Source organism: Leptonychotes weddellii, chromosome 3 (assembly GCF_054177405.1).
Source record: "Leptonychotes weddellii isolate Sample4059 chromosome 3, ASM5417740v2, whole genome shotgun sequence".
In the NCBI taxonomy this organism is placed as follows: Eukaryota; Metazoa; Chordata; class Mammalia; order Carnivora; family Phocidae; genus Leptonychotes; species Leptonychotes weddellii.
The window spans coordinates 1771048-1794140 of NC_138371.1; the positions used below are offsets into that span (position 1 = coordinate 1771048).

The window sequence follows — 23093 nt, forward strand, 5'->3', positions numbered from 1 at the left end:
ACTGCCTCCGTGAGCGCCCCGTGCTGGGCACCGGTTCGGCCACCTGGCCAGTCTGCACTCTCTCGCTGCTGCTGGAGGCAGGGCGGGTTTGGAGCTTTTTTCTCGGTTCTGTGTTGGTTGGTGGGAGTGGGGTGGAGATCTGGAGAGAGTTCCAGCATTTGCGGTAGGGGTGTCTTCCGGCGTCCCTGCCCTTGGGGGTGTTGGTCTAGAAAGACTGAGTCGAGGTGTTGGTACTTCAGCTTCCTGCCTCTTGAGCCCTTACCTGCTTCAGATTCTGAGGCTGGCATTGGTTTCGATGTTGCCTGTGGCTCATCTGCAGGTGAGACGAGCTCGTGCGGTGTGGCTGTGCCCCCCACCCCCCGCCACCCGGAGGGGCTGCAGCATCTCACAGATAATCCAGTTTTCCCCTGGTTTCCAGCACAGGGCCCTATATTCACTGATGACTTCTTGTTGCCAAATCCCAGAAGGCCACGTTCTAGCCCTCTTCTTGCATGGCCTCCCCCCGTATTGACCTCTTCTTCTAGAAGAACCTTGTCCCAGAACCACATGCTCCTCTTACCTGTCCACTGCCCTGGCCACTCCTCCTCCAGCCCCTGGGCAGATTTTATCTCATCTCTCCTGGATCTCAGCCTTGGGGTGTCCCCACGTTCCCTTGGTGATCTCAATGGTCCTGTCCCATCCATTCATAACCCAGAACACCAGCTTGGTTCTGCTGCCATTCAGATTTCTAGCTCCAGCTGGGATCTTGCCTGATTCCAGATGCGAGAACCAGCTGCTTGTTTGGGGTCCTTGCCCAAACATCTCAGACTTGAGTGTCTGAAACTGGTTGTCCTGTGCCAGTCCCATGGACTCAGTATTGCCTCCATCCTCTGAAGCCCCCGATTCGCCCTTGAAATCCTGTCTTATATCCCACATTCAGCCAACTAGCAAGTGCCATCAGCTGCCCCTCAAAACATGTGCACAAGGAGGAGTCGCATCTGAGTGATGAAAATGTTCCAACGTGGGTTCATGGTGATGCTTGCACATCGTGGTAAATTTACTAGAAGATCACTGACTTGTGCATTCTAAAAGGGTAAAATGCAGGGTGCTCAGGAAGGTTATTAGGTCTGTGTAGAGCCTGGCTACCCCCCCTTTCCATCATTAACGATGGCAGCCTAACCACCACTGGCTCGCACCTGGAACCTACAGGTGTCTCCCCACCTATTCCTTGCTTCTGTCCTAGCCCTCCTTTCTGATCTCAGCCTAGAAGCCAGAGTCTGGTGGACAGAATAGTGCCCCCCCCCCAAAAACAAAAGGTCCACACCTTAATTCGAAATCTGTGAGTATGTGAACTTATGTGGCAGAAGGGACCCTGCAGGTGTGGTTAAGGGTCTTGAGATGGATGATGCTCTTGAATTATCTGGGTGGGCCCACTGGAATCACAAGGGTCCTTCCAGAGGGGAGGCAGGAGGGTCAGGATGGCAGAAGGAACTGGGAGGGAGCAGTAGAGGTCAGACTGATGTGAGTAATGGCTTTGAAGATAGAGGGGGACCAGGAGCCAAGGTGCCCCTGGATGCTGGGGAAGGCCAGGAGCAGATTCTCCCCTAGAGTCTCTGGAAGGAACTCAGCCTGCCGATGCCTTGCTTTTAGCTCCTAAAACCCACTCCCACTTCCGGCCTCCAGAACTCCAGGATAATCATGTGTTGCTTGGAGCCACTGAGTTTGTGGGAACCTGTTACATACAGCGGTCACAGGAGGCTAGAGCTCACGATGACCTTGTGAACACTTACATGGGGCCGGGCTCAGCTTTTCTGCTTCCTGTCGCTGTGACCTGCGCAGAGTTCTTTGCTTCTCTGTCCCTTATTTTCCACATCTGTTAAATGGGAATTAGAAGGTGCTTAGCGGTGTCCACCTATCCTGCTTGCCACGAGCTTCATGTCATCATTTCCTCCGTGGTTGCCTCCCCTTCTAGACTGTGCGTTCCGTGGAGGGCGGGTCTGAGGCTCGTGTGTGTGCACCGTGGACTCTCCACAGAGGCTCCAGCAGGCTGGGCTCCGCCGCATCAGCCAACACTCGTGTGCTGTCTGCACCCCGCGCGTGAGCCCATGGGCTGTCCCAGGCCTGGGTCTCCGGTGGGAGCACAGCCAGTGTTTTGTCACTGGAGCTGGGAAGACAGTTCTGGTCACTTGCAGAGCTGAAGAGACACTTACCTGGTGTGAACGTGTGGACCAGGAGGTAGATGGGTCCCCAGAACCCGGGAGCACGTGGGTGCGGTGGCAGTCCCAGGGTGAACCCGGGCTGCAGGACTTCCTCCTGGAGGGTCTGGGACCGAGGGGGGCACGTTTCCGTAGCCGTCTGCACAGAGCCCGCGGGAGGCCCACCTCAAGTGTATCTGGCCATGGCCCTTGACTGGGGTTTTTGGTGGAGTGTGTTCTTTTTAAACTCGCACCGAGGAGGAGTCTGCGGCACTTCGGCCAAGCGAGCAGCCCCCGTCCATGTTGCTGTAGGTGCTTAGGTCCCTCTTCTGCCCTGGTCCCAGCTTCGCAGGAAGTTCTCAGGCGGGTTGGGGGCTGGGGAGCAGAGCCAGGCCCTCCCTTCTCCTCCGCCAGCATTGGGGCCACCTTCGTGGTCCCTGCCCCGTTCTGGGTTCTAGGGGCCCAGAGAGAGCAACAGGGACACACAGCCATCTCCCAACCCTTGCATTTTCAGGGTGAGGGCCGCAGACAGTGCGCTCCTGAGGGCTATGCAGAGGGTGCTCGTTTTGATTTGCTTTTTTGTTTTTCACAGTAGAGGCTTTCCTAAATGTTCAGCCCGTATCTAAGGGTGAGTCTCTAACAAGCTGGGCGGGTGTGTTGACTGGTCCCGTCCTCTGGCCAGTTGCTGGGCAGGGGTCTGGTCCTTCCCTCGGGGCCCCAGATGCCATGACCTGGTCCTTCCCTTTTGGGCTGATGCTTATCACAGAGATCACCCTCTCAGCTCCTTCCTGGGGTGCAGGCCTGGCTCTGCATTCCAGCCTGCAGTGTATCAGCTGTCCCTGTTCCTGTCTTAGGCCAGCACCCCACTCCGGCCCTCTGCTCAGCGCTGCTCTGGGAGTCCCTGCTTGTGGGGGACAGGAGGCCTGGGGCGAGTCAAAGGCTGATGATAGCGTGGCCTTCCCGGCCCAGAGGTCCCTCCCTGGCCGTCCTGGCTTCCGGGCCAGTGTCATTTCTTCCCTCTGCTCCGTGGGCCCCTTCCCAGCTCCCAGAATTCTGTGGCTCTTATCTCCTTGCATGATCTGCTTTTTGGAAAGGTTGGGGTCTCTTTGTTACCCCCAGAGTGGAGTTTTCCGGGGGGGGTGTCATCAGCCTATGTTCTTTATAAGCCATTCTTCGGGTGTCAAGAATGAACCCTCCTCGGCTCAGCCAGGAGGCAGTTGGGTGTAAAGACCTTTTAAACTTGTGTTTTCACAGTATAAGTTAGAGATTAATTGGATTCTCAGTAATCCTGCAGAAATTTTAAATGTCTCCATTCTCATTCCCTTTTATCATTTCTTTTTAAAAACCCTGTCACTGGACTTCAAAATTGAAATCTGCATGGAACAGATAACTGTCCTCCCCACCCCTTCCTGGGTCACTTGAGGAACTTCCAGAAGTCTTTAGGAGCATTTTTCATTTGTAAAGGAGATTATATTCAAAATGATCCTGCAGTCCGTGAAATGACTTCTTTGACACAGGAGGCTGAGGAGAATGGAGGGCTTTCACCGTCAGACCAGAGTCTGAAGTCGGTGCCCACCTGCTCCCCGAGAGGCTTCTCGCCAGGGCGTGTCACCACCACCACCTTTTGTTTGGGGGCTGTTTGCTTGTATTTTCAAGAAATGGCCTGAGCAGCGCGCTGTATGAGTCTGGGGAGGTACTTGAACATGCTGGATTCTGGGGAGTGTGGCAAGTCCCTGCTGGGATGGAAAGCTATTTTTGCAGCCCTAGCTGCGGATCATCCAGGTCAGTGACCACAGTCTTTCCTTCAGACAAAGCCCCTAGCCTCCTGCCACTGGCTACCGACCACCACATTCAAGTTAAGTGGTGAAACTTGAAATGTTTTCAAATGCAGGGGTCACTGAAGTGACTTTCCGTGACGGTCAAACTGCGTGCTGTTGGTTTCCTCCTCCACATGCACAGCTGGTCCGGGGGCGTGGGGGCCCTGGCCTTTCCCGGGGGACTGTCCCTCTTGGCAGTTGGGCTCTCAACACTCTCGGAGAGGTGGCGAAGCTGGGCCCTCGGGAAGACAGAGCGTTCTGTCTTTTTAGCTTTCTGGAAGCTGGATTTCATGCTGCTTAGTGATTTTGTATTACGAGAAGCACCAATTCTGTGTTTCTACTATGAAAAGAAACAAGACAGAAGAAACAGCACATTTCCTTCTGTCAAAAGTTATCATTTAAAATGGATTCGTGCAGGTCAATTTAAATGGAATTTAAAATGAAATTTTCTGTGAGGAAGGGACTGCGGGTGAGTCAAGCGAGGCGATTTGGCCGGGCAGGAGTGCTGTGTAGCCTGAAGATTCCTTCGCCTCACCTGTCAAGAAATAGGTCCTCACAAGCCAACGTCTGCCCCCTTTGGGTGACATTTTTCAGTATGAAAGACCCCGCGTTTGTGGAGTGTGGTTTACGGGTGGTGGGGTGGGATGCGCGCAGTAGGCAGTCTGGGACTAGGCTGGGGAAGGGTCACGGCCTTTCTCGTTCCTCCTTCCTGGTGCAGGGGGCCAGCACTGGCTTCCACAGGGGTGGTCTCGCTCCCTTGCCCGGCCTTCCAGATGTGCATCCCATATTGGCCGTGTGTAAATGTTCTGCTGCGCATTAAACACACTCTGTTCCTAAGAAGTGTGGAGGGTAGAATTTTGAAATGTCATCCCGTCCTTTATTATCAGAAGACCTTATAACCCCAAATGAGTCACACCTGGTGCAGAGTGGAGCGAGACATTTCCCCGGGCTGCTTTCTGCGTGGCTCATCTCCCCCATGGGAACCCCCTCAACCCTTCCGCTCAGAGGCCAGTAACAAATGCAGGAGTTGAAGTCAGCCACACACCGAATAAACCCTATTCTCACTTTGGTGTGTGCTACTGACTTGCTTTCTTTGAAGAACTAGTTTTGCCACGTGCGTATGCTTCCTCAGACAGCACGCTGTTTAAAAGTGCTATCATGATAGCGTCTCCCACGGCGGGTTTTCCTCTTGCTCTGGGTTGTTTCTGAGATCCATTTATGGCATTCTGTGTAGCTGTTCCTCGCTCCTTCTCACTGCTAAGTATGGAGACACCCTCTTGATATCCCACTACTGATGTGTTGGTGACCGACTGTGCGGCTCCCGTAAGTCCTGCTCTCCGTAAGCGTGAGTCCTGCCCTGTTCTCGCACACACGTGGGCATTTCCCAAGTGTGGATACATCAAGAGTGGAATTCCTGGGTCCCAGAGCCAAGATTCAGCTTCCTGAGGGCAAGCCGATGATTCTCCCGAAGGCCCATCCTCACGTACGCTGCCAGGAGCTCAGGGTATCTCGAGGGCACTCCTTAGGCTTTTGTCTGCCATTAGGGGCCCTTCTTCCTTGAAAAGCCTTTTTTTTTTTTGCCGTTTTCCTTGGGACTTTTTCATATAGATTTGTAGGAGCCCCTCACACGTTATAGAGACCAGCCCTCGGCGACTTCGTATAGCGCCGGCCAGCCTCGCCGGGGCCCGGCCTCCCACCTCTACACAGGGTCTGAGGAGCAGAAAATCGGACTCTCAGTGGAGCCACACTGATCAGTTTTGTCTGGTGCTAAGCACTCCTTGCATCATGAGTTTTTCTTGAGTTTTGCCTTTCACATTTGAGTCTTAATTCCTGTGGAATTAATTTTGGCCTGAACGGGGGCAACTTCCGTCTTGTTGACGTCTGTGTTCAGCGCTGTCTCTGCTGTCGCTCTCCACGGGGGACGGGCTACTGCCTTTTGCAGGAGCACCTTGACTGCTCCTGGGTCTGTTTTGCCCCGTAGTCTGACATCCCTTTGTCCCGTTCCTAGAAGCCTGTGTGTTGGATCCACAGCTCAGTCTGGAGAGAATGGGCATCTCTATGATAGGAAGTCTTCTCGTCCCTATCTTGGTCCACCGCTCCGTGTCCTTCAGTTGTGCAAAATATTTAACAGTATTTATAATTTTCAGCCATAAAATTTTTGGTACTATGTTTTTCTTTAAATATTATTAGGCCTTCTTTCTTGCTGTATTATGTTGAAATGCAGTTGGCTTTTCCATGTCGATCTTCCCTAGCACCTTGTTTCATTTAATGTCCTTGTAAGTTCTACTAACTTCTCTGTAATTCATTTTTGGGGGTGGGGTGGGGGAGGCGTTCTGTACTGACAATCCTAAGAGTCTGTGAATCATGATGGTTTTGTCTCTTCCCTTTCTGTTTGTTATTATTCCATCCGCTTTCTCTGGCTGGAATCGTGTCTTGTTCAAGGTTCGTCATTAAAAGCAGTATTTGCTGTGGGTTTTTTTTTTTTATAGATACCCTTTTTCAGACTAAAGAAATTCTCTTTTATTCTTAGTTTGTTAAGAGCTTTTATAATGTGAATCCTTGTTGGATTTTATAATGTGCTTATTTTCATTATTAAGATGATCATTATTAGTGTGGTGAATTGCATTTACAGATGTTCTGTATAGATGTTGCATTTCTCATTTTAAAATACCACTTATTTTGGTCGATTATCTTTTTTGTAGACTGCTAGATTAAGCTTGCTAATAATTTTTTGGGGATTTTTGAGGCTGTGTTCATGACGGAGACTATCATTTTTCTTCTTTATGCTGTCTTTGCCTGGTTTCTGTAACAAGGTTTCTTCTTAGCCTTATAGCATGAGCTCAGGGTGCTCTTTATTTTTCTGTTCCTTGGAAGTTTTCTTTAAAACTGAATGATCAGTTAGTCGAAAGGTTGGGAATACCGTCTCTAATATGATCCTTGTGGGAAGATTTTAAAGTATTGGTTCAATTTAGTTTGTGGTTATAGGGTTACTCTATTTTCTATTTTTTATCAATTTGGGAAAGTTTTATTTTTCTACAAGTGTGTCTGTTTTATGTAGGTTTTAAAACTGATAGGCCTGAAGTTATTCATTGTATTTCGTTTTATTTTCAGTCTCTGCCATACCTACAGTTAATTTGTGCCTTTCTCTCATTTTCTAAACCACTCTCAACCAGAAGTTTGTCTATTTTCTTGGTCTTTTAAGAACCAGTTTTGTATTGTGTTGGTATACATGAATGCATATATGTATTCTAGTGTTTTTTCTAACTTCTTAGAGCTATGTCTAGCTTTTTGGGTTGTATGCTTATTATTGTCAGACGTGACTATGTAAGGCTGTCAGTTTTCCTCTGAGTACAATAAGAGTAGAAGTTCGCAACTTATTCTAGGTCCTTTTTTCATTATGTTTCCCTCTTAATTATTTTTAAATGGTTCTTATGATCTCTTCTTTGACCCATATTTAGAAATGTAATTTTAAAAAATGAACTTTGCATCACAGAAAATTTTAGATACATTCAAAAGTACAGAAAATCCTAGAAGGAACCCTGCTGTTCCTGTCAACCAAACCGGGTGGAGCCCGGGGACGTCCAGTTGTGTCTTACCCGTGTCCTGACTTACTCATCACCTCTGCCCTCCTGACCATTTTGAATGAAATCCCACTCACCGCGTCGCCCCATCTGCAGCCACAGCAGGGCCTAAAAAGACAGGGACTGTGGTTTAAACCGAAGGACAATGCCGTTTTCCTGTTTAGACAAGATTAACAATTATCTAATTTTATCAAATATTCAACCAGTGTTTATATGTCTCCGGTGGTGTTTAAAATATATGTATATTTTTAGTTTATTGTTTGCCTCGGGGTCCAGTGAACACTCCCACGTGGTGATCGGTGTGTCTCATGCAGTCTCCCGCTAATCCATCCGTTTTCCTCCCTCCCTCTTTTGTCTGTTTGGTTTTGACCCTCGCAGTTCATCTTTGAAGATACTAGGTGGCTTGTCTTGTGGAGTTTTCCTGTGTTTTACAATTGCTTAATTTCACCCATCTCCCGTCTTGCCATTTAAAGTAAACGTCTGTTGCCTGTTTCCTGTAAATTAGTAGTTACATCTAGAGGTTTGATCAGATTCAAGTGTGATTATTTTTGGCAAGACTTTAGAGATGCAGTGTGCTCTTCCATCAGGAGGTACCCAGCTGTGTGTGTGTGCACATGCTTGCATACATGTGGTGTGTGTGCACTTGTGTGTGCTAACCACAAGTTAGCAGCCACATTTCTTTTTTCTCCTTAAAGTTCTCTCTGATTGATTGTGGACCCCCACTGCTTCGGAAGTTCTGCACTGTTTCTAGCAGTTCAGTGTGAAGCATGACTGTATGAATGTACAGTGTCTAAAGTCAATGTTTTCTGCCCCAACCTGCTCAGCTGTGGAAGCGTCTAGAACACTAATTAACTCTTGCCACCCCTCCGTCTCAGCCCCTGGCCCAGTATTTTCATTGTCGTTGAGTCCGATGCCACAGGTAGGTGTCGTGCTTGTTGCTGTCTGGCTCAGGCCGTGATTGCTTGGGTCCGTCTTTATCATCATCTTCATGTCTGTTTCTCTGCTCACCTTGTCCCGTAACCGGAGGCATCTCGGCGAGTTCTCAAACCGTCTTCGTTTCTAACCAGACGTACATCTGTAGCATTCCATGCTTGCTCTTGACGGTTCCCTAAGCGCATCATTCTAGCTGGGCGTTGTTTCTCTCCACACTCGGGTGGGTCGCTGTCTCCTGGCCGTCACCTCACCCCCTCGTAGGACACCTGCACTTCTCTTTCACGGTCTTGGGGCTTTTTCTTTGGTATTTGCATTTCCCCCTTGAAATTACCTTGATTTATTTTTTGTTTTCTCCTGCTTTGGTTGTGTTTCTGCGTCTGCGGATTCATGTCTTCCACAAGTTCTGGAACATTCTCAGCCAGCCGTGTTCCAGTATTGCCTCTGCAGAGTTCTGACCTAAATGGAGGCTCGCAGTTAGGAGCCCACTCTGCAACAGGACATCCGGGACGGAAGCAGGCTGTGCCCCGGCCTGGCCGGGAGGTGGGAATGCCAGGCAGCAGGACCACTGACCCCATGCCGTCGGTGACCCGTGGGCGGGAGAGGGGCCTGGAGTGGGCAGTCTGTGCCATCAGTGGGGCCGGTGGTGGGGGTGAGGAACGGAGCAGCAACATCACGGACTTCGGGTTTGTATGGAGATGTTAAGAGAGCCTGAATTCTGCTCCATTGTCTTCATTCTCTTCCCTTCGCCCCCCTGCGCCACGGGAGCCTTATAACTCTTTCCCAGGGGAGGAGAGAAGGTGGGCTGGAGGGAGAGAGGCCTGGTCTAACCCGGGACCGCCGCTGCGGGATCACCACCCGGCTCTGAGGGTGTGCGGGAGGCTGACTTGCTTTCTCCCTCTGCCTTAGAAAGTCCGTGCGCTCTCCTCTGTCTGGGGCCCCATCAAGCCCCGGGCCTTCGGGCCCCTATTCCTATCACCCGAGTTCTGGGCCCGTGAGTACCGGGACCCCTCACCTGTGCAGCTGTGAAAACCCGTGCGGAGCAGGAGGCCCAGGCAAGGGCAGGGCCTGCTGCGGGAGGCGGCCTTAGCCAGCAGGTGCGCCGTTCCACTCAGGATTTGCTTGCACTCCCGGGCCGTGAGGTGACACGCGGTTTGGGGTCACGCTGGCGTGTGGCAGGTGGTCGATAGCGTGAGGACGGGCGGCTGTCTGTGTCCCTGCGTGCATCTCTGCCTCTCTCCCCCACGCTGTGACCACACCACTTCTAACGAAGATGGTCCTGGGATGGCCAACCCCCATCTATTTGTTTCTAAAACCCCACGTCTGTTTCACTAACAGGGTTTCCAGCCTGAAAAATGAACAACTGGTACTGATGGATAAATCTAGGAGAAGAGAAGACGCTGCCATAGTCCCTTTTTTGGGGTCCTGAAAGCGTAATCCATCATGGTGACCTTTCCAATCACACTTCTTCACTGCTGGTTAAAATACAGAATGGAATTTTCCAAAATCTGTGCATGGTCACTAAGTTTTTATCCTTTACAGTTGATTTTGCTACAAATAACTTGATTATAAAAATGGAGGTCCCCGCGTGCATGAGGAGAGTTGTCCCCCTTAGGGAGTCCCTGTGCCCCTTAGCCGGCCGCTGGACACGCCAGGACAGTGCTTGCCAGCGAGGTTCAGAGTGGCTGGCGCCAGTGAGCAGCTGAGGACAGGCCTGCGTCTGGATTACTGGAGTCGGGGCCGCGGGCCACCCTGCTCCTTGCACTCCCCCACAGACTCTGCCTTCGGTGGTGTGGGTCAGGCATGCACACACCTGACGCTGAGCTGGCCCCCTTCTGGGACTCGCTCCTGGCCTGCTGACTGCCCCGTTTCATCTTGTGGTGAAAAGGCGCCTTCTGGGCCCCCGTTTTGGGGAGCAGGTTCAGGAGCACATGAGGCAGGTTGGGCCTGGCCCTGCACACCTCTCCCAGACGCCCATTCCTCACTTTGGCTGCCAGCCTCAGCGGCAGGCCCCCATGATGGGAGGCCGGTTTGGGGGGCGTCCTGCCCTGGCACGGACAGCACCAGCCGTGTGTCCGCGCTTCTCACATTGGCCCACGTTGCCCAGCAAGGAGCAGATGTCCTGTTGTTAGCCGGGGGCTCCTCCCAGGCCACCCGGCCCCAGAGTCCGTGCCATCACCACGGCCCCCGTCTGCATAGGCTAGCTCCGACCCACCGTGGACACTGGGAGAGCCCAGGTCTCCCTACTCGGTGTCCTGCGAGCTGACATCCCAGTGGCCCTGGCGTAGAGCTCCCTCTGAGCTTTACTTGGAAGTGCTGCCCTGTTCTTGGGACTGCAGACCACAGAGCTGATTCTCAGAAATAGCCTCATCTCCCGCCCTGATGTCTCCCACAGTGGTTTTCTGGGATGCAGCTAGGAAGGGTGTGCGTTTGCGAACCTTTCCCGCAACTCCACAGGCTTGCCTGTCCTGCCAGAATGTTCTCTCTGGTGCCAGCAGACAACAGAGAAGCCAGGAGGGGCCTTGCCAGAGGGAGCCAGGCCATGGGGAGCCCCTGGCCAGTGGTGGGGACACCCCCTCCAGGGTGGCAGAGGCTGTGGCCCAGAGTCCATGCCATATTGGTGCACTGGTGGATCTCGTACCTTCTGCCAGGGAAAGACTGTGGAAACATCTAGTCTGGGGAGGCAGTGAGAAGGGAGAAAGCCAAATTAGGGGAATAAAGAGACAGTGGAGTGAAACACACCCCTGGTGTTAACTGTAGCTTTTTGTCTTTTGCGCTGAAGATAGTGTATCAGAGATTTTCTTCCATCTCTGTGCTCAGCAGGGGCGTGTGGCTCTGCGGCGCTTTTAAACCTGTCTTCCTGGTGCTGGTCGGGAGGCTGTGCTTTGGGGGCCTTTGTCTCAGCCTTGAGCAGAGCCTCGTGGGGCTGACCCCATGGCAGACCCGGCACCAGGAGCTTTTCAGGAACAGGAGTTTGTTCATGGAGAGCCCTGAACGGCAGAGCGCTCGAGCCAGCCAGGAATTACCGGGAAGACCGGCCATGGTCGTGACCAAGACCCAGGCTGGAGCCACAGGGCAAGGCGGGGCTCGGGCACCTCCCCGGCGGCGGGAGGCACTTTTGTGGGCGTTCACACAAAGCTCCAGAGCGGGGTTCTCGGGCTTCAGGGTGCCGATCAGCTGGGCACTGAGTCCCAGAGCTGTGGCCACCCCCCCCAGCCTGGGAGCCACCCAGGGTGGCCTGCAGCTGTCAGCCCTGCTCCACCCTGTGGTTTCGATGCCCAGCTCCGGTTCTGCGTTTGCCGTATCTGCCTAGGCTGTCTGTACTTCAGGTTCCCCAACTGCCCAATGGAGACAGTACCCAGGGAGTTGCTTACTTTACACATTACATGACTTAGCATGCCCAGCCTCCGGGCAGGGTCAGCCCACAGGACCTGTGATCCCCTGCTGGTGAGGTTGGAAGCGGGAGGCTTGCCCACCAGGACGTCCTATCCCGCCTCCAGTGGGGGCAGATACTGATTTCTCATTGACATGGAAGAGTAAACTCCCCTCTTGGCTGGAAGGCAGAAGCAGGGGGTAAGCCAGGCCCCCAGCAGTGTATGCTGCTCCCAGCTTGATTTCTAGAACCCTGCAAGGAAATCACAGGCACAAAAATACAATTCAAAGGGTTACCTTTAATATGATCTGCATAGGATGCCTATCTCTCCCTGCCCCCCCACCAGAGTAGAAAATCTTCCCATAGATATGCATCTGTAAAAATCCATAAATACCTCCATATATTATATTTATTTTGATGTCAGTTGAAAACAAAACAATATAAAACAAAACTGCCTCTTCTCGGGCCATAATCATTTAATTTTTATTTTTCAAGCATTATTTAACTTACAGTATATTGTTAACGTAAGTTTATTTCTTTGGCATTGCATATATACATCTAAATGAGGCACAGAGAAATAACCTATATGTTTAGTTACATATGAAGCTAAGGTAGGAGCTTATGCTATATGCATTCCCTACAGAATATTTTTAAATCTTCACATTTAAGATCTTGACTTCTACACCTCATCTCTCCCCTTTACACACAACCCCACAATACAGTGTTAAATAGAATAGTTGTAATCCAGTTAAGAACATTTTGGGGAAGGGCGCCCAGGTGGCTCAGTCGTTAAGCGTCTGCCTTTGGCTCAGGTCATGATCCCAGGGTCCTGGGATCGAGCCCCACATCAGGCTTCTGGCTCAGTGGGGAGCCTGCTTCTCCCTCTCCCTCTGCTTCTCTCCCTGCTCATGCTCTCTCTCTCTCTCTGTGTCTCAAATGAATAATAAAATCTTAAAAAAAAATAATCAATATGTTTAAAAAAAAAAAGAACATTTTGGGGGAAAGTGATAATCCATATAAATTAGTATTTTGAATGGAACTTGATTATGTGTATTCGGTCCTTTTGAATGATATTTTTAATAGGTTATGCATTCTGAAGTTGCACAGCAAGATGGCAGGTTGAACACATGTATCTAATTTTGCTCCCTCCTGAAATTCACAAGAACCCCAGGGAAGACACATATTGGCCCCAAGCAGAGCTCGCCTGGACAGGACACAGACAACACACACGTTGTGGTCTCTAAACACTGCTTCCTACTAAAGGGACCCACTTCTCCTCAGAGAAACATCTGATTCCACAGAGGGATCAAGAAATGTGTGAGGATTTCCTGGCCCACCTCGTCACTGCAGAATGAGGGCTGTGGCGGGCTTCGGAGCAGCCCGTGGGCCACGCTGGAGGGCCCTCGCTGGTCAAGGAGGGGTCTACCTTTAGAGCGCAGTTCGAGCTGAACTGCATTGGGCTCTGTTTATTTGATCTTGAAGAACAGAACCCGTCCTCATCGCTAACACATGGAGGATGCTGGGGATCCGCTCATTATTTTTAAAAATTGGCTGATAAAGGAAGAGAATCAGGCACTTGCCCTGCCTTACTTTTAAAAAACTGTCAGGGTGAGAAGATGATTGGTTCAGGGTCCTTCCTCATTACAGAAATCAGCAGCAAATCAAGAAGCCAGGGTTGCGCTGGGCAGGCACGCGCCCCAATGAGCTGGCCTCAGCAGTGGTCGGTGCCCAAGAGCCATGGGCAGCTCCTTGAGCAACCGGGGAACCTCTGCGCAGAGGCGGTCGTGCCGGGAGATCAGACTGCGTCTGCCCACGCCTCCGGACCCCGCTTCCAGATCACGGGGTGTGCAGGCCAGGGAGCCATGGTAACCTGCAGCCCAGGTGGGCCCACCAAGTCCAGAGCAGACTCCACGGGGCAGATGAGAGTGTTTGCAGCCCGTAAGTTGGGGAGGGTGCCGTAAGTTGGGGAGGGTGCCGGAGGGAGAAGAAGGGGGAACCTTTGGAGTAAAAGGAATTTAAGGCATGCATTAGCCAACACAATGTATGGACCTTATTTGGGTCTTGATTTGAATAAAGTTTAAAAAACATGCATGAAATTCTCTAAAACATGGAAACGCTTTGTGGCTATTTGATAATATCATGGAATAGTTGTTAATTTATGTGGGTATATGAATGGTATTTGATTGTGTTTTTTAATAGAGTTCGTTCAGAGATATTTTCTTTTTTTTTTTTTTTTAAGATTTTATTTATTCATTTGAGACACAGGGATACAGAGAGAGAGAGAGAGAGAGCACAAGCCGGGGGAGAGGCAGAGGAAGAAGCAGGCTCCCTGCTGAGCCAGGAGCCGGACATGGGGCTCGATCCCAGGACCCTGGGATCATGACCCAAGCCGAAGGCAGATGCTTAACCATCTGAGCCACCCAGGCGCCCCCAGAGATATTTTCTGAAGTGTTTTAGAGAAAAACACCATGATGGCTGGTCTACCCCAGTGTGTTCCAGAGAAAGGCCATAGGCCCCAAGCCTGGGTGAACAGAACAGAAGAGGGAGAGCAGTAGTGGCCTGTGATGGGAGTCAGAAAGCAGGTGCATCCATCACGGCCGCTTTGGCAGACCCGGGAAAGCCAGCCGCCCTCCCCAGGGTGCACCGTGCACCCACCTCCAGAGCAGCGCCTCTCCCTCTGGGGCAGGGCTGAGAGGGAGGTCGAGGCAGACATGTGAGACTCCTGGACGTTCTCCCCGCGGTGCTCAGGGAGCAAGCCCGCCACCAGGGGGTGGCCAGCTGGAGGCCCCGGCGTGGGGACACAAGTGAGTTGAGGACATGGACACTCTAACAAGAGCAGGGGCATAAACTCCTGTGTTCATGATGAGTGCTGAGTGCAGAGACCCTCACTCCGTACCCTGAAGGCCTGGCTTTCACCCTCCACGCCGAGATGGGAGGGCTCCCCCCTGGGGAAGTATGGCCAGCCGATGCAGGAAATCTCACGGGTGTGAGTCCCAGTGACTGCCAGTTACACGCACCCTCTCGTGAGGCTCAGCCCTGAGAGCCCCACTCTGCTGGCCACTCCGGCGAAGGTCCGTGCCTCTGCTCCTACTTGGGGGGTATCCCGGTGGCCGGGAAGATAAAAGCAAAGCAAACAGAGTGCATGGCTATCTTTGCTGTCCTCAGAGACCAGAAAAGCTGACTTGTCCGCGAGGTCAGAGCAGGATGGCTTGTAAGATAGGATATTCAGGGATCATTGTTCTCTGAATGTGGCCCTGTGTGTCGTCCATTGAAAATATCATAGCAGAAATTATGGGGGCGATTGATTCTTCCTGAGGTGGTGGACGTGGCTGTCTTCAGCTCATCACTCTCGCTCTCCCCTGGCATCTGTGTTCTTCAGCATGTGTGATATGGGCCATGTAAAACACTGAAAACACTTGAAATAAGTTACACGTCCCCAAAACGCCCCCTCCTTCTGCCCCCCCATGCCATCTCCATCCCCCTCCCCCGTCACACGTGGACAGAATGTCGGAGTAAGAGGAGATCTTAGTTACATGGTTGAAATAGCTATTCTTTTCCCCTAGATGTGAATGAATCATTCTTTACTTGAACAGACCCTAAACTTTGGCCGCGTTTCCTAGAGAATGGTGCTTGTATTTATTTCGTATCTATATGGTGGCATGAAGTGGCGCTAAGGAAAGAGGATCTAACCCACGTAATGGAAAATTACAGTGTCCTTTTTTATGGTCATTTATTTAAAAACAGACTAACAGATTTTTTTCTGTTTCTGATTGAGAGCTTGTAATTCACAGCACAGGCTTGCTGTTTGGTATTGAACTGCTGAATATAGTCTTTGTGCTTTTACTAACGTCATGAGTCTGATTGTATTAATATGTTTCTCAAGGCACAACCTATAAAAGCAATTTTCTAGTCCACATAAAATATTCATGAGAATACAGGCTTTTTTGTTTTGATGCTGCATTCTTTAAGTAGAGAAGGTTGTATTGTTTTCTTCAGGGCGCTTTGGGTCAGAAGCACTAGCAGCTTCTGTTGAGAATTCATGGCATTTCAAATAGTTTTTGATACCGAAATAGTACGAGTCCTGTTTGACGCACCCGCCAGCGACGGGGATGAATGGGGATTGTGGCCGTGATCCGCCCCCCCCGCCCCCCGCTGGCGTGCTCTCCTCCGGCCGCCTCCCCCGCCCCCTGGCCGCCTGACTGCGGGGCTCCAGGAGCCAGGAGGCGGCATTTCTCAGGAGGCCTCGGGAGGGTCTCCTTGTCCTGCGGCAGGTCCGGGGTTTGCTTTGGTGTCTACCTGTAAATGCAGTGTTGTTTTCCAATGGGAGGAAATGGCAGGAGCCGACTGTGGTGTAGCCGACGTGGGTCATGACTGGCTGTCCATTCTGTCTGCTCTGTTTTTCACTGTCTGTAGCAGAAGAGTGAAGTTTTAGGTGAGACCTCAGAATGGTAAACTGAAGCAGTACACCCTCCCTTTCTGAGAACTGGGGAATACAGCTGCTGACCTGAGCACGTGCCCCAGCTCTTCACCCTCTGCACCCACCAACGCCCCCTCCCCGTTGTCTGCCGGCCCCTCGCCGCCCCAGCATCCTCTAACTTCCACCATGCCGAAGGACTAGCAGGGGCTGCCACGGAGTGTTTCCCCGGAATATTCCCCGTGATTCCAGACTCCGAAGAATCTGGGAAAAGTTTGAGGAAACAGAGTGAAGCTCAGCTTGCATGTTTTGGGTATGCACAGCCCGCAACGCCCCGTCACTGAGAAGGGACCATGGGAACAGCCTGTCCTGCCCCCTGAGCGCTGCTTCTGCCTGCCATGCCCTCCCCTGCCCCCGGCTCTTCCCTGCGGCCCACGGCCGACCCCTCTGTGTCTGCACCTGGCCTGTCCCAGCACGGCACCCCTGCCCAGCCCTGCCCTCGGACGTGCTCACCCTCTGTCCCCACGACCCTCCATGTATGCCCTGACCCCTGGGCCCTTGCTCACGCCCTGCCATGAGGCTCATGGAGACACAGCCCCTGTGTGGACCGTCCCCCAGCCGTGCCGTCGGCCCACTGCCCTCCCTGCTCTGCTTTCTCACTGCGGCCCCACGTCCGGCACGGAGCAGGAGGCCCCACACGCCTCCTCAGCAAAAGTTCGGCCTGTCATATTTTTGAAGTTAATAAAAAGGCTCCCTTAAAAGGTGTTTTATGTTGAGCATCAGATGGTCCCCAGACCCTGTCTATGAACAATTAGAATGAGGAGAGGAGAAGCCAGAGTGAGCAGCAGATGGGGCTTCTGCCCAGCATGTCAGGGACGGCCTTGTTAGAGGGAGATCTTCTGTCACCTCGGCCCATCTTGCAGCGGGGGTCACACCTGACCTGCCCCGCCACAGGGGCCGATGAAGCAATGCATTTTACCAAGTGCGGGGCAGCGGGCTTATTTTGTGAACTCTCTGTGGTTCCTTCCTTAAGCTGAAACATGGCAGCTCAACCAGGCCAGAAGAGTGGGAGAGATGAGGGGCTGTGTTTACCTGTAGAGGTGGAGTCTCGTGTTCTCCCTCCAGCAGTCGCAGGCCGTGTGGCTCAGCGCCCCTGGGGTGTGTGTAACCCAGAAACACCAAGTCAGGCTTGTCCTCAGAAAGCAGAGGCTGACTAGGTGGGGGGCGGCGGCATGCCCTCTGGCTCCCCTGTGTCTGCGAGGCCAGCCTCCTGATCACCGCCTCCTGACCACTGTGGATGCGCAAGGGCGAAGCCCAATAGCCGGCCCCAGGCCTGATGTTTTAGGAGGCGTCCAGCCCCGTCACACGTGTGGACGAGGAATAATATGCCCCTTTGGGAAAGAAGAGCGTGGGCCAAATTCCTTTAAGAAGCCAAGTCCTGTTTCCTTTACTCTGCGTGTGCTCACTGAGCTGCCCTCCCTGCCCTTGAAAGAAAGTCTGAAGCAAGGGGGGGGAAATATGGAGGTTTTATAAAACTGAAGCTATTTATATGGTTTTCCTGTTTTTCTGTATTTCATACTAAAAATGATCAAGAAAATAAAGGAAATTGACAAAATCCAGTCTTTACCAGCTCATGTGTGGTGGATGGGTGGGCTGCCACTGCAGCTCCTGAGGGGATTTCTTGAGCAGAGCCCGAGGGGCCGTTCGTCAGCGCGTCTGAGGAGCGCCATCCGGCGTCTCTGGGCAGGGCCTTCCTGCATGCCTGTGCGCTCACACGTGAAGCTGCATGGAAGGAGCATCCTCCGCAGCCTCTTCCAGGATGGCCGTAATTTCAAACTTTCTGCGTGCTTTTCCTCGCTGTAATTGGCTATTGATTTGTAAGCATTAAGATTGATTTAGCTTCTGTTTCTAATCAAAATCACTTGAGCTTTTTTTCAGCAGTGCAGTAGTCCCGGGAAGAAAATCCATTTCTCTGGTCCTTGTAGAGAAGCACATAGCCTGATGAGCATGCTTGTGCAGGCGAGCTGGGGGAGCGGTTATCGGCTGCGGTTGGTAAACACGTTCTCCATGGAAACGTGCTGGCCGCCGAGCCTCTATCTGGAGCACTTCAGGGGCGCACGCTGTCCTGTGGTTCCTGCACACAGTCCTCAGTAGCTTCGTGAGAAAGACGGAGAAAAGCACAGGCCAGGCTGCCCCTCCCCTCACTGGCGTTCAGCTCTCCTTAGAGCCATTTTCTTTCGTTCTCTCTCTGTTGACTTTCAGAAATGACATCAGGATGGCCGTGGGGCCCGAGTAGGGGCCTCTCGTGGCGGAGGGCGGGGTGGGCCGTGTGTCTGTGTGAGCGTGTATCCTGGCCTGACCTGCCCCTCGGTTTTGCGATCTCTGCACTTGAGGAATGGAAGGCCTCCGAGGCCCCCCGGGTCCTGCGTTTTGAGCCCGTCAAGCAAGACGGGGAAGAGGCGTCCTGAGTGCCCCCCATGCTCGAGCGCACGGCACCCCTTGACAGAGGCCGGTGGCGTGGGGGAGGGCGGGGGCCTGGGGACGCCGTGCCGCTGCAGTGACTGGCGCTTCTGTGCTGTGCTCTCTCCCGCAGTGGATGTGGCCTCCGCACTGCCTCTGCAGGTCGCTCCCCCGGCGGCGCCCATGGACCTCCGCCTGGACCACCAGTTTGCGCTGCCCGTGGCGGAGCCCACCCTCCGGGAGCAACAGCTGCAACAAGAGCTGCTGGCCCTCAAGCAGAAGCAGCAGCTCCAGAGGCAGATCCTCATCGCCGAGTTCCAGAGGCAGCACGAGCAGCTCTCCCGGCAGCACGAGGCCCAGCTGCACGAGCACATAAAAGTAAGTCGGTTGGCGGGGCACCTGCCCCCTCGGGAGCCTTCCAAACGCCAGGCTCCCTGTGGCGTGGGAGAGCCGCTGCCGAGGCGTGCTCCCACACCGTGACACACGGTGACACACAGGGACTCCTCGCCGTGCCGAGACCAAAGTGCCAGGCGCCCGCGAGTCCAGCAGCAGCAGCTGGTCGACTAAATTATGGCATGGGCCGCGCATCGTGGGAAAGTCACTGGCGCAGGAGCGGACCTAAGAGAGGGGACGTGCTTGTTGTCTGCCTTCATCCAAAAATACAAGCTGCGTCCCCAAATAGACAAATTAGCAGCGAGAAGGAGCACCAGAATATTAGCAGTGATCAGTGATCTGAGTGGTGTATTTACAAAGCGTTTTTATTTTCTTCTTGGGACTTGTCTTACTTTCTCCCATTGATCCTTTATAACTGGAAAAAGATATTAATATTTTCTTTGCATTTAAACTTATTAAGAAACAAACAGATCTTTTTTTGATATGTAGTCTCTGTAAATATGCAGTCTGATCCCAGGGTTAAAATTAAATGCGTTGGAAAGAACCATGTGTTGGTGACGTGTAGCAGAGTTGTATTTGTTGTTGACAGACCACCTGTGAGGGTGATACGCTCCACTGTGTTTAAAACCATGTAGAGCAACACCGTCCTGTAGATACAGGCAGGCAGATTAGAAGTCCAAAGGTGATCTTACACTCTCCAGTAGCCACCCTAAAACGGAGCAGAAAACCCCAGGTTGTATAAGTAATCTGTTGCTGTGTGACAAAATACCCCAAACTGAGGCCGTTTAAAACAAAACAAACGCATGCATTATCTCATAGTTTCTGTGGCCTGAACGAGGGTCTTCCTAGCCAGTGGCCGTGACTCGGGGTCCCTCGTGAGGCCACGGTCAGGCCTGTGGGACCCACTTGCAGGCTCACCCATGTGGTCATGGGCAGGAGGCTCAGGCCTCGTCCCCAACAAAGCCCCCCACGGTGAGCAGCCCGAGTGTCCAACATGGAAGCCCCAAGGTCTCCTGTGGCCTGGACTTGGAAGTGATCTATTTGCTGCCCTGCCTTATTCTACTGGTCGTGCAAACCAACCGTAGCTCATCCTGGGAGGGGCCTAGACGAGGGGCAATACCAGGAGGCAGGGATCAGTGTGGACCACTGGGAGCCTGGCTACCAAAAGGTAAAATTAATCTCAATATATCTTATTTAACCTCACATTTCTGAGATATTTCAATGTGTAATCAATATTGAAAATGTTGTCCGCACTGAGTCTTGGGAGACCATTGTAGACCATCCACGTAGAGCACGTCTCCATCTGGCCCGGCTGAGTTTCACGCCCTCTGTGGCCACATGTGCTCGGTGGCTTCTGTGGTTCAGCATGCCTGTGGAGGATTAAGAGCCCATACGCAGTGCTACCGGATGCTTCCAGGACGCCCTTCCAATGGAGATCTGTACGGCCCGTGGGCGGACGTTGCTCAGCTGAGCCTTGGCTTTTTCGGGCTTTAGCTGGTGCCATGCAGAATCTGCATGGTGCATCTGTCTGTTTCTGCTTCCAGCCAGTGATTCCTTCCATCCCAGGGTCTCAGCCTCCCCTCCTTGTATACGCCCAGTAGTGCGCAGAGTATTTGTTTAATAGTCACTGTTGAGAAGGTGAGGGAAAGGTCAGTGTGCCCGGGCCAGTGGTGTCGGTTCTGTGTGTGGGCTTGCCGGCGGACTCGCTGGGTGAGGCCGCCCAGCAGTGTCACCTGGCTCGGTGGGCTGCGTCACAGGCCCGGGGTGCCCCTGAGCTGGCCCCCTCCTCAGGCCCCAAGCCATGTGTGAGCGCTTTCAAAGGCACGTCTCCAAAGCTCTGTCCTCGGGCCTCATGGGAGCTGCCTGTGCGGGCCAGCTGCACGGCAGGCCCTGGGTCTTGGGAGTTCTGACCGCTGCTTTGGTGTTTGGGGTGTGGGTTTGCGCTTGCTGCGTCTGCTGCTTTCCCCCTGACTAGGCCGGCCTCCTCAGGTCAGCTCAGGACAAGCCTAGGCCAGGGTGGGTCCCTGAGCTGCTGGACGTCCAGGCTGTGTGGTTTTGACGGTAGAATTCCGAGCAGCCCGGGGGTCCTGTGTCACAGGTGGGCACAGCCGTGTGCCCCCGGTGTCTGGGGCCAGGAGAGGAGTCTGTGTGAGCCTGGCCTCAGGAGATGGTCGCTTGCCAGCCGGAAGTCACAGTTGTTGGAGTTCTTCCTCGTGGCCACCTGTAGCCCATGTAGTGGCCTCCATCCCTCTCTGCGAGCCCTAAAAGCAGGCTCCTGGCTCTCCTGTAGCTAGCACATGCTGCCCACCCGCCCAGCCCGGGCTACCCCTTTCATGGCCACGGCCCCGTGTGCTCCCGGAGGTCCTTTATCCTGGCGTGCCCCCCACCCCTGCGCTGTGAGGCCCCTCCCACGCACGGCCTCGTGTCTGGCCCTGGCCGCCCTGCGGGCCCAGTCCCCGCCTGGCTGGGGGAAGAACTCGGGAGCTGCGTTCTGCCCTGCACACAGCGGGCGGCTGGGCGACCATACCCCAGCTGGCGGCGGTGGCCTTCTGTGCCGACTGGGATTTGAGGAAGACGTATGTGTGTGTCAGCTGAATTTGCAGCTTTGACTAGAAAGTGAGAAATTGAGACAAGGCCCACCCATGTATGAGGGGGATCATCGGGTCGACGAGGAAGCAAGAACCATGAAGACCCTTGGGAGGGGTCAGTGCCGCCGCTTCAGGGCAAGGCCAGGCTGCCCCCCTGCCTGGGGCCTCTGCCTGGAGTGGGGCTGGCCTCCCTGACACCCTGTGTCCCCACCTGGGGCTTCAGGACTTCATGTCACTGCTCTGGAGATGGAAGAGTCTCCTTCCTGAGTCCTCACCTCAGCACCTGCAAGCTCCAGAGCAGGTACCACCCGGCCATGCAGGAGCAGCTAGCTGTCGGGGTGCTCCTCATGCCAGGGGTCCCCCCAAGAGCTCCCCTCACCCACAGGCCTGGATGCTCGAAGAGGTGTTGGAGCCCCCTACACGTGGCTCTCACACGTGTGGCCCCCCAGATTTGCCCCCTTCCACAGATGTGGCCCCTACACCAATTTGGCCTCCCCACAGATGTGGCTCTAGGCCTGGTTTTCAAAAACACAGGGAGAATCTCAAGTTTACATGTTCTCTGCATTTTAATCATTTTTAAAATTTTTTTTGATTTTACTTATTTTTGTGAGGGGGGGAGAGAACAAGTGGGGGGAGGGGCAGAGGGAGAGGCAGAATCCCCCCTGGGCAAGGAGCATGAAACAAGGCTCGATCGCAGGACCCCGGGATTGTGACCTGAGCCAAAGGCAGAAGCTTAATCGCCTGAGCCACCCAGGCGTCCACATTTGTTTTACTTTTTCAGGTAAAATGGAGATTGTAAAAGCCGTCTAACCTCTGTGATTGTGTTATTACGTCAGTTGGCTTCTGCTTGGATGATTGAAACTCTCTTCGTAAGCCTTCATGTTGTGGGTGATATTTGGTGGTGGTGTTTGTCAGATTCCTTGAACATACAGTCTGATTCCTGTCATTAAATCATCAGTGAACTTGCATAGGATTTTATGATTAAAAAGGGAATAGTTTTTAAACTATAACTTAAATTGCTGACTTCGGGTAAATAGATCCTTTGTAAGTTTCAGCGCTCAAGGTCGCACTTGTCTGTGATGCAGTTTCTTTGCTGGTCGTGGCCGATTCGGGCACCGTGTCCATTTCTGTCCTGGACAGTCAGTTCTCTGCACAAAGGGGTCCCAAGGGAGTGGCATCACCGAGGCAGAGGAGAGTGTGAGTTTGGGGGTGGTGAGTGTTTGTGCCCAGAAAACCGTTAACTATTTCATCAACCGGAATTGCATACATGATTAAAAGACCATTATCCAGATTTGCCGTTTGGGGAGTTAGTTGTGTTATTTTTAATTTTTAAAAATGTTATCAAAGATGGGCGCCTGGGTGG

The 23093-nt window shown here is 52.8% G+C and overlaps 1 protein-coding gene across 6 annotated transcripts in view; it reads left to right on the forward strand.

The window, feature by feature from the left end:
• HDAC4 (histone deacetylase 4) overlaps positions 1–23093 on the forward strand; it is a 288348-nt gene that overhangs the window by 153035 nt on the left and 112220 nt on the right. For 5 of the 6 annotated variants that reach the window (XM_081813268.1, XM_081813273.1, XM_081813270.1 and 2 more), the window contains one exon: positions 18883–19127. The exons of the other annotated variant lie outside the window; for it this stretch is intronic. In XM_081813268.1, coding sequence (XP_081669394.1) covers positions 18883–19127 — 245 coding nt within the window. The remainder of the gene's footprint in view (positions 1–18882; positions 19128–23093) is intronic. 6 annotated transcript variants of the gene reach the window in all.